This window comes from Callorhinchus milii, unplaced genomic scaffold (genome assembly GCF_018977255.1).
Source record: "Callorhinchus milii isolate IMCB2004 unplaced genomic scaffold, IMCB_Cmil_1.0 Scaffold14, whole genome shotgun sequence".
NCBI classification, from domain to species: Eukaryota; Metazoa; Chordata; class Chondrichthyes; order Chimaeriformes; family Callorhinchidae; genus Callorhinchus; species Callorhinchus milii.
The window spans coordinates 17,094,274-17,110,740 of NW_024704755.1; the positions used below are offsets into that span (position 1 = coordinate 17,094,274).

Genomic DNA, 16,467 nt, shown 5'->3' on the forward strand with positions numbered 1-16,467 from the left:
AAGGCACTTCCAACAATGCTGGAGTGCCAGCCTGGACTGTGAACTCATAAAGTCTCAATACAGGGCTTGAACCCACAATCTTTTTGACAAAGAGGCAGGGCAGTACCATCTGCCCCCGGCTGGCGCAGCCTGGTGGAGATCAAGTGACAGAGAGTAACACAAGGAAGGAAAAGGGTTGGATGACTGATTCCACGGATATCAGTTTGCGTGCTGAGAATCTCCTGGCAGTGCTCAGCCTGGCATTTCCTAAGCCGACCCACCCTGGAGTGCCTTGGAGCATGAATCGTGCAATGATACAGCACAGAATTTGGCCATTCGGTTTATCAAGGCTTTGAAGCTGCATTGCATCTCTCAGCCCCGAGGCTCTGGAACTCCATCCCCAGTGCCTTCGCCGCTTCCTCCCTCTCCTCCTTCAAGGCCGGTCTCAAAACCTTTCTCTTTGACCGAGCCTTCAGCTCCCCTCTCGACTCTCTACCCCCTGCTCGCTCCCTCCCCTCACCATTTCCCCCCTCCTCGCTCCCTCCCTTCCCTCCCCTCACCCTGACCATTTCCCCCCTCCTCTCTCCCTCCCTTCCCTCCCCTCACCCTGACCATTTCCCCCCTGCTCGGGTCATGACCCAACTGTGCAGCGCCTTGGGACGTCCTCCTGACGTGAAAGGCGCTTTATAAATGGAATCTTGTTGTTGTTGTTGCAAGCAGCAGGAAAGCTTGCCGGACAGCAATATCAATGCGGTTTTAGTTGGTTAGACTCCAGCAGTTACCCCAAAGCGCACTCAGAGGTCCTCAAAGCCTTGGCTCTTGCCAATCTGCACCTTATACAACAACAAGATTCCATTTATACTCTCCAGAATTAGGTAAACAAGATGCGAGTCTCGAGGGAAAGAGTCACATTCCATTCCAATAAACCATATCTGGGATTTCCATGTGTAGGTGGGATCCATGGAATTCTCAGTTTGGTTTGGATCCTCTTAAGCACGATGATGGGTTTCTGCATGAATCTGACCCTCCCACCAAACAAAATGCTGCATTACAATAACGCTGATTGATAAAACCATATTGATCCTTTTACAAGCTGTGGCTCATAGCTTGTGAGCCTAAATTCTAGTAAAGCACAGATGCAACCAGATGGATAGATGCCCAGAGGTACATTAGAAACTTTTCCCAGCCTTTGAATGGCAGTGGAAATGTGTAGAGGCTGACAACGTGTGAAACAGGTGGAGTAAAGGGGGCAGATGGAAATGGTTCTCTCCAGGCCTGATATAAATATCCCTTAAAAAGATTCTCTGCTGAAAGTAAATAAAGAACGACCTTCGCATGCTCAAGAATAATTTCCCATATGAGAGGTTTCCATGGCAACGAGCGGAATAGTCCAATGTAGAGCAGTAAATTGAAAGGTAAATTGCTCAGTGCAATTCTTTTGCAAGAGAAATCCTTTCCTGTCTATTAGCAATAGGATTGTGTCGTGTTCATTTGTTCTTCTTGGTGTCAGGGAACATGGGCAAATATCACAGTGCAATCTCCATTCTGTTATACCTGTCTGCCTTTATCAGGAGACTTAGCTTAAATGTTTTAAAGGTACAATTGTATAACAACTTGATTCTGATCCAATAAGGCTTGTGGCTGGATATTTAGCAACGAGTTACAAGGTAGAAACTGTTACAAGGGAATAGATACTCACACAGTAATAATCCGTGCATTTGATACAGCGCCTTATCATATTGTCGAGACTTGGAGGGAGAGCGCATTCCGGTCCAACAATCTATCTCTGGGATTTTCATGTGTAGGTGGGTGGGATGCATGGAATTCTCCGTTGGGTTTGGATACCCTTAAGCATGGTGATGTGATGGGTCTCTGCATCTGTCAGACACCCGGTTGACCCCAGAAACATTGAGGCTTGTAAAAACACTTTACAGAATTTACTGTGAAGTATAGTGACTGTGTATTTTGTGGGTGAATGTGACAGCCGTTTTGTGAATGTCTCACAAACAGCTATGAAATAAGTGAAGTAAGTGAATGACCAAGTGACTCAGTGGATATCCTAAAATGAATCACCGGCTGCAATTTAATCAGGCGGGGATTGTTTTATGTATGAGATGGATCCTTGAAAGTAAGTTACAAACTGCGATCTAATCGAGGGGTTGGGGATTTTTCTATATAGAATAACAGCTTGGAACCTAATCAAGGCTTTCAGGGAGTTTAAATGTAGTCTAATCATACATTCTGATGGTTTCTGTACAGTAAAAAACAGACCTTGCGATCACCAGAATTCTCACAATATGCAAAACGGCACTTTAGTCCAAATAATTTTATTTGGTGGCTTGCTGGTCAGGGCACAGCCCCACCACACCTATTGCACCCCTCGATTCACATCCAAAATCTATGTGGCAGAGCTTGGGGAAGGAGGGGGGGTGACCGTAAGCATGGTCAAAGAGGAAGGTCTTAATCGTGATCGGAAAAAGGGGCAGGAGGGGGGCAAGGTGGAGGGATTGAGGGAGAGAGCTCCAAACTTTAGGGGCATAGTGTTTGAAAGCACACCCGCCGATTGTGGAGTGGAGGGGGACGAAGGACAAGCAGGAGGCCGGAGCCAGCTGAACCAAGGCGACTGGCTGGCTCTGGTGGTGGAGTGGGGAGTAAACAGGTTGGAAATAATAATAATAATCCTTGCATTTGAGACAGAGCCATATCACGCCATTGAGCGTCTCAAAGTGCAAAATATATTGTAAAGTGCAGTAACTGTACATTTTGTAGGTGAAACGCGGCAGCCAATAGTGCACAGCAGTGTCCCACAAACAGTCCTGGATTGACTGACCAAATTATTATTATTTTATTACCCCTAGAAATTCTTACACCCGGAAAAGCGACATTGTGTAATTTGTGGGTGAAATGGAAAGGTAGGCAGGTGTCAGGGCATTAAGGGATTTGTAGAGGAGTTGAGAGGATCAAAGTCGATGCATTCTGTGATAGGGAGCCAGTGGAGCCTGGAGAGGACTGGGGTGAAGGGGGTTAGGATTTAGAGCAAATGAGTATACGGCGGTGGAGTTCTGAATTGGTTGGATTTTGCGGATAGTGGAGCTGAGGAGTTCAGCGAGAAGGGCATTGGAATAATCGAAGCTGGAGGTACTGAAAGCTGTATCAAATGCCAGGATTATTATTAACTTCAATGCCATAATAATAACAATCCTTGTATTTAATATAACGCCTTATCACGTCGTCGCGACGCCTCAAAGCGCTTCACAGGAAGTGTAGTTACTGTGTGTTTTGTGGGTGGAACACCATGTGGATTATGTACACCTAAAATGCAGTAAAATCAGAGGCTGTTGCTTTTTTTTCCAGATTGAACCAAGCTCCAACAGTGGGCTTTGAGGCAGATGTGGGCAGGCGCACAACTCACCATTTCATGTACCCAGAGAGTGCCAAAAATCTCCCAGCCAACGTCAGCTTTGTTTTGGTCCCCTTCAAGATACTGGACCTGCTGTGGATTACTAGCGCTCTCTCAACGGGTCAGATCCGATTGTAAGTACTCAACCTCCTTTTCAGTGCTCTGAGGGGAGAGGTTTCTGTTGTGCAGAGAATGTAGTTTTGTTGGAACTCATCTTAGGGTATATTTCTCCCAAATCATTTTTCGGGTCCCCTTGGTTTCCATTAGAGTAAAATTTGCAAAAGTCTTATCTGTTTGAATTGTATAATTGCCTAAGTCGTATATCCACCGAGTCCCGTTCAATTACCTATTAAATCTACTTAAATTTATCTGCATTAGTTGTATTCATTACCTCGTATCTCGTAACGTGCCAACCACACTGCACTTACCAGCTACCAGGTCAAAGCCTTGTTACTCACAGCTGCCTGGAACACCAGACGTGTAATACCAACATCATCAAGCACAGCAGCGCGGGGGGGAAGGGGGGCGAAGGGGCTGAGAGAGATCAGAACGTCAGCTGATTGAGCTGGTGAGCGCAGGGGGTCCTTCGTCTCATGCGCACTCACTGGCCTGAAAGCAGCTCACACGGTTTTGCAGTAGGGAGCGGATGTGCTGAAATGCTGACTGACAGAGCTAGCCTTACTACACCCCTCCAGCCAGTCTCCACGTGAAACAATGGTGGGAGCCAGTCTTGCGCGCTAACAGCTGAAATGTTGAAGTCTGCATGCGCAGTACAGGCAGAGCATGAACAAGTACGGGACACAGGATTTTGACCAGTCATCATCTCACCAGGCAATACAGATTTCCCCAATTCATCCCACTGCAAAACCAGTTGCTGGCATGTCTGCTGAAGTGACTGAGTGCGTTACTCCGCTCCTCACACTGAGGACTCAGTGCCTGGACTCCCCAAAGCTCCTCGGACCCACTTCCGAGCACTCCGTAAGTGTCACATCATGTTACTGTCTTGACCCAGGTGCCACCCTGAGCAATTCTAATCTGCTGACGGGAATTTTCAAGACCATCCGAAGTGGGCGGATTGGACAAGGACTATAACACTGCGGCTGTGACAAAGCCCCGCGTGAGGCAATGGCATCTGGCCTACACTCACTCAGTTCCCACACGGTTTACCCTTAAGAAAAGGTACAGAATTTCACAAGCACGTGAAAGACCAACGCACAGAATAAAAGGGGATGCAGTCACTGAGATTCCCCATTAAAACATTCGGCCACAAAATATACAGTCAATTCCTTTACAGTGTAATGTGTGAAGGGCTTTGAGACATCTGAATGGTGCGATAAGGGATTATTATTATTTAATAAGCGCTCTGGGACGCTACCTCGTGTAAAGGGCACTGTATAAATGCAAGTTGTTATTATCTAGTGTTTGATCATGGAAAGGTACAGCTCAATTTCACCATTTATCTCGTGAGTCGGTTTGGAATAGGAACATATGAACAGGAGTTTGACATTCAGCCCGTTGAGCCTGTTCCGCCATTTAATTAGATCATGGCTGATCTATATCTTTACTAGAATTTCAAATCCGATTTCCCGTTTTCTCCCTGTATCCCTTAATACCCCGACCAACCAAAAGTTGCTGAGTCAATGACACACACACTGAGAACAAACAGATTATTAAATAGTGACCCTTAATCTTCACAATCCCCTTAGAGTTGGGTAGCAGGACCTTTTCTCACAGTGATTTTAAACAAGCCCTTCATTGTCCCAACATTTCTGCATAAAAACCATTCGATTTTCTCATTCAAACTTGACTCCGAACTTTTTTTTACTCGTGACACATATTTTAAAACATCCTTGCATTTGATGCAACACCTTTGGTGGATTTCTGCAGGACGTCTCAAAGTGCTTTACTGGATATACTATAAAGTCGAGTAACTAATTTGTAGGTGAACGCAGCAGCCAATTCACAACGTTCCACAGACAGCCACAAAGTGAATGTCTTCACTTTATCTGGGGGATTGCTGGCCAAGACATCTTCCTCAAGGAACTAACTCATTGTAACTAAATGAGCTGGCAATCCACTACAGCCTCCTTTTTCATTAAGAGTGGAATTTACAACCTCCCTTGTAACATTTAGCATGAATGGTTAACCACATGCTTCCTGCTGTGGAAAGTCTGTGCTGGCATTGTGTAGTGAAGCTGACTGGCTGGAGGAGTGCAGTAAGGCCAGCTCTGTGAGTCAGCATTTCAGCACGTCCGTTCCCTACTGCAGAGCTGTTCGAGAGAATGAGACTGGCTTGTCAATGAGGAGGGATGATGTGTGAGCTAGATATTGAGTGTCGAAGGGCTATCTGACTTTGCAGAATAAATCCAATCTAAATCTTGCTCACTTGCCACACATACACACACACACACACAAATACCCTTGCCAGCTGGTAGCAATCAGGAACAGAGACGTTTTCTCCTCCCTTGCCCCACAGGTTCTGAGTTCAGTCTGTAAGAAAGTCCAATTTATAATAATAAAAATCGTTGCATTTGATATAGTGCCTTATCACGTCATCAAGACGTCTCAAAGCTCTTCACAGGGTATACTGTAAAAAGGATTGACTGTATTAAACCGAAAGAGAGAGCCTCTATTAGTCCTGGTGATGTGCTAGAACCATCACATTATGGCATAGGAAATATGAGCATAAAGAGAACAGGAAAGGGTTATTCAGTTAATCCCTCCACAGCCACACAGAACATATCTGCTGGAAAAAGTTCAATGGAAATACTCCCTAATCCCCAAAGAATCCATCAACTGTATCAATCAATCTTGGCTTTCTTCTCTCCGCAGAGAACATCCATTCCCTGCCGACTCAGCAGTACAGAGAGGATTGTGATGTTTGTGTAACCTTGATGTCTAATAGGCATTTTGGCAGTGTACTGAGTCCTGTCTGGTTTCACTTCAGTCTGGACCATAATTTCTACAAGTGACGACTTTGAACAGCTGTGCAGCAAACTAATACTTTTCCAGTTACAGCAATTTCTACGATTTATCCTGAGCGACCACTTACACACACACATCTGCTCATCCATGCAGTTACCCCACCCCTGTCTGACCAGCCTCCTCTAACCCACCTGTGCCTCTCATTGCAGCACGTATGCACCGGTCAAACAATTTCTACGCGTGGACAAAGACAAGGTGAGTCCAAGTCACATCTAACTCACTGGGTATTTATTTCAGTGGGCTGGGTGTTTATTTTGGAGTGTTGGGTATTTATTTCAGCATGTCTACTGTTTAATGGTGCGTCTGGGATTTAATGCTGATTATTATTTTGGTGTTGTCATTTACTTTTGTATGCCTGGTGTTTTATACCAGATGTTTATTGTGTCTGGAGATTTTGCCAGGTATTATTTTGGTGTTGGGTATTTTTAGTGCATGGGGAGTTAGCTGGAGCCAAGTGTATTGAGGACCCATGGTTGCAATCCTGACATCTTGTGAGAATGATACAGAGATATTAAAAGTTCTCATAGCTTAATGCATGCTGCAGCAACTCAGCTTTGTGAGGGGTAAGGGGACATACAGAGTCTGAATGAAAGAGTTGAAAGCCTGGATATGAAGGGGCTGTAATCGATAGGCAAATTAAACCAGTCCTTATGATTGTTTGGCTATTTGTAACTTCATCTATTCAATGTGCGAGAACTTTGTATATGAGAGGGCAGGGTGACGTTGCTGTGCTGTGGTAATCTGACCACACATTGCTGACGTTGGCCAGCCAGGCACTGGAATCTTACTCATAATTAAAAGGGGACAATAAACCTACTGTCCAACGTCAGGGGGTGAGCTTTGGCCGACTGATGCACCTTAAAAGAATTTGATTGTGGTGGTCTCTTTCCAACAACAAAATCACCAGCAAAATCAATTTGCTGGTGATTTTGTTGTTGGAAAGAGATGTGTCTAATGCAGCATCTTCTGGTCACTGAGATGGGAAACCAGCAAAGGACAAAGATAGCTAGCAGGCTGGATGTACTTATTTTCTTTTAAACATTCCGCCCCCCCACCCCCTTTGAACTGAGCGATCACCCAGGATCAGATGTAGTTCTCAGAACGGTTATATTTGTGCCAGTAAAATTACTGCCACTTTTCCCTTACTGTGCAATTTTGCTGAATGGTTAAGGAATGCAACAGCACCGCTTGCTGGTCAGGCACCAGCACCATACCCCCGCTGACAACTCGAGAAACTGAGGCTTAGCGCTGGGGCAGCAACAACAACAACAGAATTACATTTGTAAAAGCGCCTTTCACATCAGGAGGACGTCCCAAGGTGCAGAGGTTAGACTTGACCTCCATGGAAATACAGACAAAGAGGGAATAGCTCTCCACTGGATCAACGGAAGGTACTGCCTCTTAAAGCAGCAAATCTCTGTCAGGGTCAGTGACAAAGACTTGTCTTTTGTCAGGCTCATTGACGGGCCAGTATCAGACTAAATTTATATTTTATGGCAAATACTTTTATTCTCAGGGAGACCAGTTTGTAATCTTCCAATTCCAGCCTCTCATCAGCAGCAAATCCTCCTGGTCAGGTTAGCATGGCTTAGTTCATGAATCCCTCTCCTTGTCATCTTGTACATTATCCAGGCTGTTCGGAAGATCACTTCTGGGGATATTAATAATAAAAATCCTTCCCTTTGATATAGGGCTTTTCACGTCTTCTAGACGTCTCAAAGCGCTTCACAGAATATGCTGTAAAGTGAATTAACTGTGTATTTTGTGGGTGAAACGCGGCAGCTGATTGCGCACAGCAGCGTCCCACAAACAGCTGTGACCAAATAATTTCTTTTAAAGGGATTTTTATCCGCCAATCGACTTGATGGATCTTTGAGACATTCTCCTGATGAGAGTGGCACTATGTCAAATGCAAAGGTTGTGATTTACAGACCAGGTTAGGATCATCACTATACATGCAGTGCACAGATATGTCATTGATTTCGCCCACACAATATGCAATCAATTCATAGATTCATAGAATGTTACGGCACAGAAGGAGGCCATTCGGCCCATCGAGTCTGTGCGGCTCTTTGACAGAGCAAGTCACTTTCACTAACCCCAATCATATGCATGGTTGTTACGTAAGGACTGGCAGAGGTTATGATACCCTGGATGATCAAATAACTTAACAACTAATAACTCACTGGCTGATCTCACACACAAAGCATGAGCCTATGATAAGCACCTCAGCTCAAGGACTTGGGGAGAGGGAGAAGCTGTTGATTGAAGAGCTGCTGTGTGAATTATTTTGCTACACAACTGCTGTTCACAATCTAATGTCCTGATCTTCATCCAGGTGCAAATCTACAACCCAGGTTTCTTCAAGTACGTCCACGACAAGTGGACGGAGCATCATGGAAGATACCCGTCCACTGGAATGCTGGTCCTCTTCTTTGCCCTCCACGTGTGTGATGAGGTGGGTACACTCAGTCGCTCGGGAGCAGGAAACGTTGCAGCGATGTGATTGAGAGTGTTACAGGACAGATTAACACCCTACACCAGGCCATACATTGCCTTGGTCACAGCATCACCCCAGTCCTCGCCAGACTCCGCTGACGCCCAGTTACCGAACGGATCAATTTCACAATCCTCTCAATCGGTTTCAAATCTCTTCATGTCCTGGCACCTCCCTAATCCCCACCACTGCCCCCCCCCCCCCACGGCCCCACCCTCTGCCTCCGCTCGGCTAGCTGCAGCCACCTGTTTGCCCCTTGTTCCCTCCGCTCCACCATCAGTGGCCGTGCCTTCATGCTCCAAAACTCTGGAACTCTCTCCCCCAATCCCTCTGCTTTGCCCCCTCCCTCCCTATTTTTAAATCCCGTCTAAAGACCTTCCTTTGTGATGGTGTTTACGGTCACCTCTTCCCTCCCTCTCCCCCTGGCTCGGGGTCAGTCTCCACCACTGTCAAGCGCTCCGGGACACTACCCTGCGTGAGGGGCTCTGTGTAAATATAAGTTGTTGTAGCTGCAATCTCTCTTCAAATTTAGAAACCTGCCGTGTGCAGGAATCATGTGCGACAATAATCAATGCAATGTGGTCCTAACGTCAAAATAAGGGATACCAATTGATGAGGGGGTGGGGGGGTGGAGTTTCATAAAGTACACAGGGGGAAATTATTTCCACGTGTCAGTGAATAGAGGACATCAATTATATGTAGGGGAGCTGTTTCCAACCCAAAGATAGAGTCATTGAAAATAATGATTTGGGCATAGTTAGATCCCTCAAAACAGCCATGAAGAGGAGGAATAATTTTATCTGGTGGATTGTTGGCCAGGACACCAGGAGAAACTCCCGCTGAAAGAATTCTGTTTCTGAATAATGCTAATGGGAGGTCGTGTCCTCTGGTTCTACTGTTCAGTGCAAGGTAAAACAGTTTATCATGGGCTTAATTATCTATTCCCTTCAGATTAGATGCTACAATTACTCACTTTGACACGTTTCAACGTTCCTGGCTCTGGATAACGATTATTCACAGTCTCAGTTCATACATTGGTGAGGCTGGGAAGGAGAGATGGTTGGAATAGTTGGGGGCTCGAGTCTATCAGCTTAAGCTAATCATCCCAGGCCCAGATAGGCCGCAGTCTTACCCATTCCCTTTGCTCTTCTTCCCTCAGGTGGATGTTTACGGGTTCGGAACTGACAACAAGGGGAACTGGCACCACTATTGGGAGAACTACAAGTATGCTGGAGAGTTCCGGAAAACTGGCGTACATGATGCAGACTATGAGGCAAAAATAATAAATTTACTAGCCGCAGCTGGAAAAATTAAAGTTTTCCGAGGAAACTGAAACCCCCCCCACCAAAAAGGATTACAAAATGTGTGGTTCATCTTTCAAGAGGAGAAAGTGGGTCTCAATGTAACCTCACCAGGTGGAGCAAGGATACAAACAGCCCCAAATCATGCACTGAATATAATTTTCTTTCAATCGTGTTTCGAAAGTCAAACGAAACTTTTGTGAGGAACCGGGGAAAAAAAAGCTGCTAATTTGGTTTCGACTCGTGAAGTTCACCAAATCAAAGACGCCAATTACTTGATGGATTGATTGCAAGATGGCCGACACGCAACAAAATGGTGGCCGATGATGGGTAGCTCAATGTGCAATCTGTTACCGTAGAAACTAGTTGTTGCCCAGGATCATTGAACCTTAGAGTTGAGAGGACACTTTACACGAGTCGGCTACCCAAATATCAGAACAGTTCATGGGCGGAGTGGAAGTAGAACTTTTAATTAGCATTTTTTAATATTTTGGTTGAACTCCTGTGGACTTGTTTGAATGGCGTGGTTCTGAACACTGCTTCCTCCCTGAACACTTTTATTCACGTGAGGCTAGGATATAGACAGATGCTTTGCAAAGAGTTTTCCGAGACAAGAAGCTTTTACGTTAATGCCTGAGTAATCCAAATCCCCATGACCTAACCTAATAGCGAAAAGTGCTGAGTCATTCACCTGGGGGCTCCTACAGCTGGCCGTGAGTTGTGTTATAATGCTGTAAAGGAATTCACTCAGAAGCAGCACAGCAGGACCCTGAGCTGTCAATCAGCTGTGAAGTCACTTTTATTTGACTGTGATGTGGTCGCGAATTGTGATTTAATATCCAATCTCTCAGACGTGCTCTGTCTCCAGCCAGTCACGGGCCCTGTATAGACCCTCAGACTCTCAGACCCCAAATCTCAGTAAATCCTGATGGGGCTTTCCAGCTTCTGCTCCTAACCCCTCTCCCAAAAACTAATTTAAATGAGATGCCAATTGTTCTTCAGAAGTTAGTACCAAAACAAAAATGGAGATGAAAAGTCAGGCTGTTGTCTGTGCCCCTTCAGGTTTTTTTACGCTGGGACAGAGTGTAGGTGCAGGAGAAAATTAAACAACATAATTTTCTCGGTGAGGGTATGGAATGAAAATGAGCGCTGGCAGAACAGAACATCCATGACAGATGATGTCTGCCCCCATAGATGGTTATATTTACTCCATCATTTAAACTCCCTTCTTTCTTGCTAGGTTCACTCTTAATATTTCATGTAACACAACCACTAACAACACCAATTGCCTGAACGCCAGACTTTGACATTCTGAACCCTTTAACCCAAACTGAGCGGTTTAAAGAACTGAGGAACTGAGTGTACTGCACAGAACTGAAGATGTACATCGATAAAGTAAAGGACTGACAACTAAAACTTACACTTAGCTAAATGCTGCAAATAAGGCCATTGCCGTATCAAAACCAAACCCTTGTTGATGACAGTGATCAATATTACTTTAGTATTTAACCCAACATTGGCACATTTGTACATTTTAACTGTGAGATCCTGCAAATCAGCTTGTAAGGGCCGAGGGCGGGATCTTTTTTATTGCAACCGTGTTTGGTGGTGTTCCCTCTCCGTGCCCTTGTCACTAGCCACAGGCATTTGGCAAGACACAGCATTCAATAGGTGAGTCAAGTGGCTTCCATCAGAGCACTAAAGCCTGTGAAGGCAAGGAAAGAAGGGCTGAATAATGTAATAACAGCAACAACAATTTGCACTTATTTAGCATCCCTCACGCAGGGTAGCGTCCCAGACAGTTGGCGGAGCATAATGTAGATGTTGGATGGATGACTATTCTCTTTTTTTTGGCAAGAACCTTCAGGGTTTGGGAAAAATTTATACGGGAGATGTGTGGGTTTGACCATGTTAAAGGCTTGAAGTTACGTTACCCTTTAAGAATGGAGAAAATCCCATTCTCCCTCTAACCACCCCCCCCCCCACCCACCCCCCCCCCCCCCAACTCTTCCATTGGAGTCTATAAATTTCCATAAATTGACCTTTCTCAAACCTCTAGACTAATTCTGGCTGCACTTCTAACCTTTTTGATTTAAGCCTTAAACGCCATCTCGAAAGGGCTTACTAGCCTCCTGTATAGAAAATACATCTGAAAAACAAATCAAAGATCACGTGGCATGCCATTGAACCTTGCCATATTGCTTAATTCCTCTCCATCCTGTATACAAGTAGCTTTCTGTTTAAATATTTGTTTTCCTTAGGACTTCATTGATGACCTATCCTTTTGTAAGTCAGCAATTGTTTAAACCTCTCTGGGTTTGATTGTGATGGAGCTTTTTGGAATATGAGAATAGGAGGAAGGAGTTCATGCAGCCCATCACAAGTGCGTTCATGACAGATCTTTTGATCCCATCTCCCCATCATACTTTTGCTTTCCCACATCTATTGCTCTTTTAAGAATCCCATTGGATTTTGCCTCTCCAGTCCTCCAGGGCAGGGTGTTCCACATTTTCACAAACCTCTGTGTGAAGAAATATTTTCTTATTTGACTTCTGTTTTATCTCCAATTTTAAGATGATGTCCTCATGCTTTAGATCTTTCTACGTGTGGGATGAGTGATCCCCTTTCCCGCCATGGCTATTGCCACTCGCTATACCTATTGCCACTCACCATTATTTACTGATTGTTGGTGATGTGCACCTGCAATCAGATTCCCCATTATACTTCAAAGGGCAATAAACACACTGATAAAGGAGAAACCATCTTTTTACTTGTTTAGTAGATGTTTAATAGTGAGTGTAAACTTTGCTGTATCCTATTCCAGCTTTGATTCTGTGAAATACCCCAAAATGTTTGCTTTTCCTAGAGAGGAAAAGCCCCATCATCTTTCCTCAGGAAATTGACAGAGTTGTCAGGAGAGGACGATTTACTTTCTCCATCAGTACAATGTTAATCTAAAACCTGGACATAAGCAGTAATCTGTAGTGTTTCCGACTGTGATTGTTTTCTGCATTTCATGTTCCCAATGTCTGATTTACTCTGGATTTCCTGGTGGATCAAGTCCAAGATAAACCTTAGGCAAGTTTTCTTACTCCCAAGACACACCTCTGTTTACCTAGCAGTAAGTGGTTTGGCGGATCGCTTTCCAGGAGTAATTATCCCATCAAAAAATAATTTGATTACGCAATCCATGACTGTGTATGAGATGTTGCTATGCGCAATTGGCTGCCGCGTTTTGGCCACAAAATACACAGTCACTAGACTTTAGAGTCTATTCTGTGAAGCACTTTCAGATGTCTCGAAGACATACTAAGGCGCTATATCAAATGCAAGGATTATGATTTTATTAATATTACGATTGTAATGTACAAGCATAAGCCTATTCCATGTAAACTGTAAGGCTTCCTCATTAACCCAATTAGTGCTGCGCTGTATTAAGGACTGTGGCAAGATGCCTGCAGTTGGTTTCTGTTTTGCATTATTCAACAGAAGATAAATCCCTTCTGCTCAAATGCAGTTGCAGCCAGTGGTTAGGTGCTCAACATGCAAATTTCACATGTAGAAATGGCTCCTATTCTGTACCTTGGATGGGGGGAGGGATCGAGGGCCTTCCTGTAACAGGCTTAAAAAGCTGGATCTATAACAGGAGCAACATGTCACTGATTCCTGAACGGAGCCACATCCTGTGCAGAAGGCATATTGGACAACAACAACAAATTGCATTTATATAGTGCCTTTCACATCGGGAGGAAGTTCTGTCAGAACGAAAAGAGGAATCAGTATAAAATAGACCCTATTTGTCAGTTATTTTAGGAGGTCATCGTTGGGGAAAGAGACTTGAATCAGCCACGTAATATTGAGGTGGAAGAGTCAGGGAGTTACAGAAAGTAAGAGTTTGTGATTCCAATTAGATTTTGGACTATTGTCACAATGATTGAGAGGGGAAGGCTCAAACCACTGCACATATGATGGGAGGAATCTCCCCAATCATTCAGATTTCACCACTCACATTGGCTTTGGTTTCATCCTGTGGTTTCCTACATCATTTATACATCTTAATTGTCTTTAAAACTCAGGGATATTGGATAACAGAAGTAGGTTTGCATGAATTTGTATATTGAGAGCTATTGTGATAAACATTTGATAGTTTTATTTGGCTTTCATGTGGCTTTTCAGAGTCATCATTTACTTTGCTTAAATGTCTTCACATGGCAGAAGGACTCCTATTATGGCAGTCATTCAGTGGCTTCTCTGGAATTTGTTAATAGGATCAAGGAGGCAAAACCCAGAAAAAGTTGGTTTAGTAGCAATGTTGTATCCAAAGATGCCTCAGTATGCTTTGTGAGCATGACCCTGACACGAACTCGAGTGGTAACCCTTCATTTTATTATTCCAATAGTCCCTTTGTATGATTGGCTCTTCTCTAACATTCAGGTGGAACCCATCAGTACTGAGCATAAAGTATGTGACATCAGAGTGTTTTGTGTATGAGCTACAGGTGTAAATTGAGAATGGCAATGGTGGAACAGTGGGTTAGCACTTTCACCTGTGGGATTTGGGATTGCTTCCAGGCTGAAACCCACCCTGTTCATTATGTGCAAGAGTCTGGTGTGAAACTGAACAATGATCTTGTTTTCAAATGGCTGATTATGTAGAAAACTATACTGCCTCCAGTGATGTATATTTAATGCCAAATCTTAGAAATCATCATCTTCCCACTACATCTTTGATATGAGGAGAGACCTTTAACAATTTGCCCTGAAGACTGATGGAAAGAGATCAGTGTAAGATAGACACCTCCTTAGCTTCCATGTAAGGGAAGTGAGAAAAAGGAGACAAATGAGACTCTCGAATCAATCATGATTTAGATTGCAGTGCTCAAACTATTTCAGCTCTGTCAGCACTCATCCTCTCCTGCAAGTGCCATTGAAGGCAAGTCCACAGGTGCATTTAGATTCGCTTTGGACAGTGGAGCTCTTATTTTTGCATGTATTTGTTAATTTTTTTTAAATTGAAGATCCAAATGATTGGATTCAGATCCCAGTAAATTTTAGACCATCAAACAGGAGTGGGTTAAATAAATGAAGTGTGAAACAAAGGTAAGCATGTACACATCAATGGAACATTTGTGTTTTTTACTAGAAAATGAAGGTTCCCTTTTTATTTTAATAGGTGTAGTATTTGAATCATGTTTCCTTTCCTGCATTATTGCTTCAGAAGTCACAACTTTATACCAATAAGTCAAACAAAAGGATCAGCTTTTATAATAATAATTTGGTCACTCAATCCACGACTGTTTGTGGGATGCTGGTGTGCGCAATTGGCTGCTGTGTTTCACCCACAAAATAGTCAGTTCACTTTGCAGTATATTCTGTGAAGTGCTTTGAGACGACTCAAAGATGTGATGAGGTGCGATATCAATGCAAGGATTATTATCAGCTTTTCTTTTGTGTGAGTATAACTATTTAATCTCAATCACAGTGCCTTGATTAGTATTGGTGACTGAGCTCTGTACTGTCAACCATGTATTTCATTCATACTGAGCTCTGTATAGTCAATTGTATTTCAAGTTCATAATTATGCTGATTTTTTTATTGTTGTCTCCAATTCCCTTTTCAGGGTAAGGGGCTACTGCATTTTATTCCATTAACTTTGCACACAGGTTTAAATAGCAAAAAAAAGAAAGATTGTTGCATTTGCTCTGCAAATACTGTAGACTCCCAAGTGTGCAACCATTTCTCTGAATTGTTTTATATTGTGGGAGATAGTTAGTAAAGTGTTTATAACAGAATATGACAAAATAAATTTAAAGGGACATCAGCACCTGTGTCATTTGGTGGTATGTATTACATAAATGATCCATTTGACCCAAGAGAAGTGATTTGTGCAATAATCCATTATGTTCATACATTCTTAAAATCAAACACTCTAAGTGTACAAATTACTGTGTAAATGTCTGGTGTAGTTAATGTCTATTGAAAGCAGTTCACCTTTAAAGGGCTTGTAATGGTTTGCTGCTTTGAGTAAATTAGGGGAGGAATTGAAGTAATTTAGTGAAACGGGGGTTTAGTTTGAAAGCAGGTAGTCAGTTTGCAAAAAAAATGAAATAAAGTGGACTGTAGGAAGGATGTCAGGATCCTGGAGAGGGTGAAGAGAAGATTTACAAGAATTATACCACAGAGACTGGGATTATTCTCCCTACAGCAGAGAAGCTTGAGGGGAGATTTAATAGAGCTGTTCAAAATTATGAGCGGTTTTGATAGAATAGTTAGGGAGAAACTATTACCACTGGAAGGTTGGTCAGT

The 16,467-nt window shown here is 43.6% G+C and overlaps 1 protein-coding gene across 4 annotated transcripts in view; it reads left to right on the top strand.

Moving 5' to 3' along the window:
* st3gal2 (ST3 beta-galactoside alpha-2,3-sialyltransferase 2) overlaps positions 1 to 12,139 on the top strand; it is a 116,217-nt gene extending 104,078 nt beyond the window's left edge. For all 4 annotated transcript variants that reach the window (XM_042340547.1, XM_007905828.2, XM_007905829.2 and 1 more), the window contains 4 exons: positions 3,334 to 3,513; positions 6,514 to 6,559; positions 8,703 to 8,822; positions 10,021 to 12,139. In XM_042340547.1, coding sequence (XP_042196481.1) covers positions 3,334 to 3,513; positions 6,514 to 6,559; positions 8,703 to 8,822; positions 10,021 to 10,194 — 520 coding nt within the window. In that variant the 3' untranslated portion in view covers positions 10,195 to 12,139. The remainder of the gene's footprint in view (positions 1 to 3,333; positions 3,514 to 6,513; positions 6,560 to 8,702; positions 8,823 to 10,020) is intronic.
* Positions 12,140 to 16,467: the final 4,328 nt, after the last annotated feature.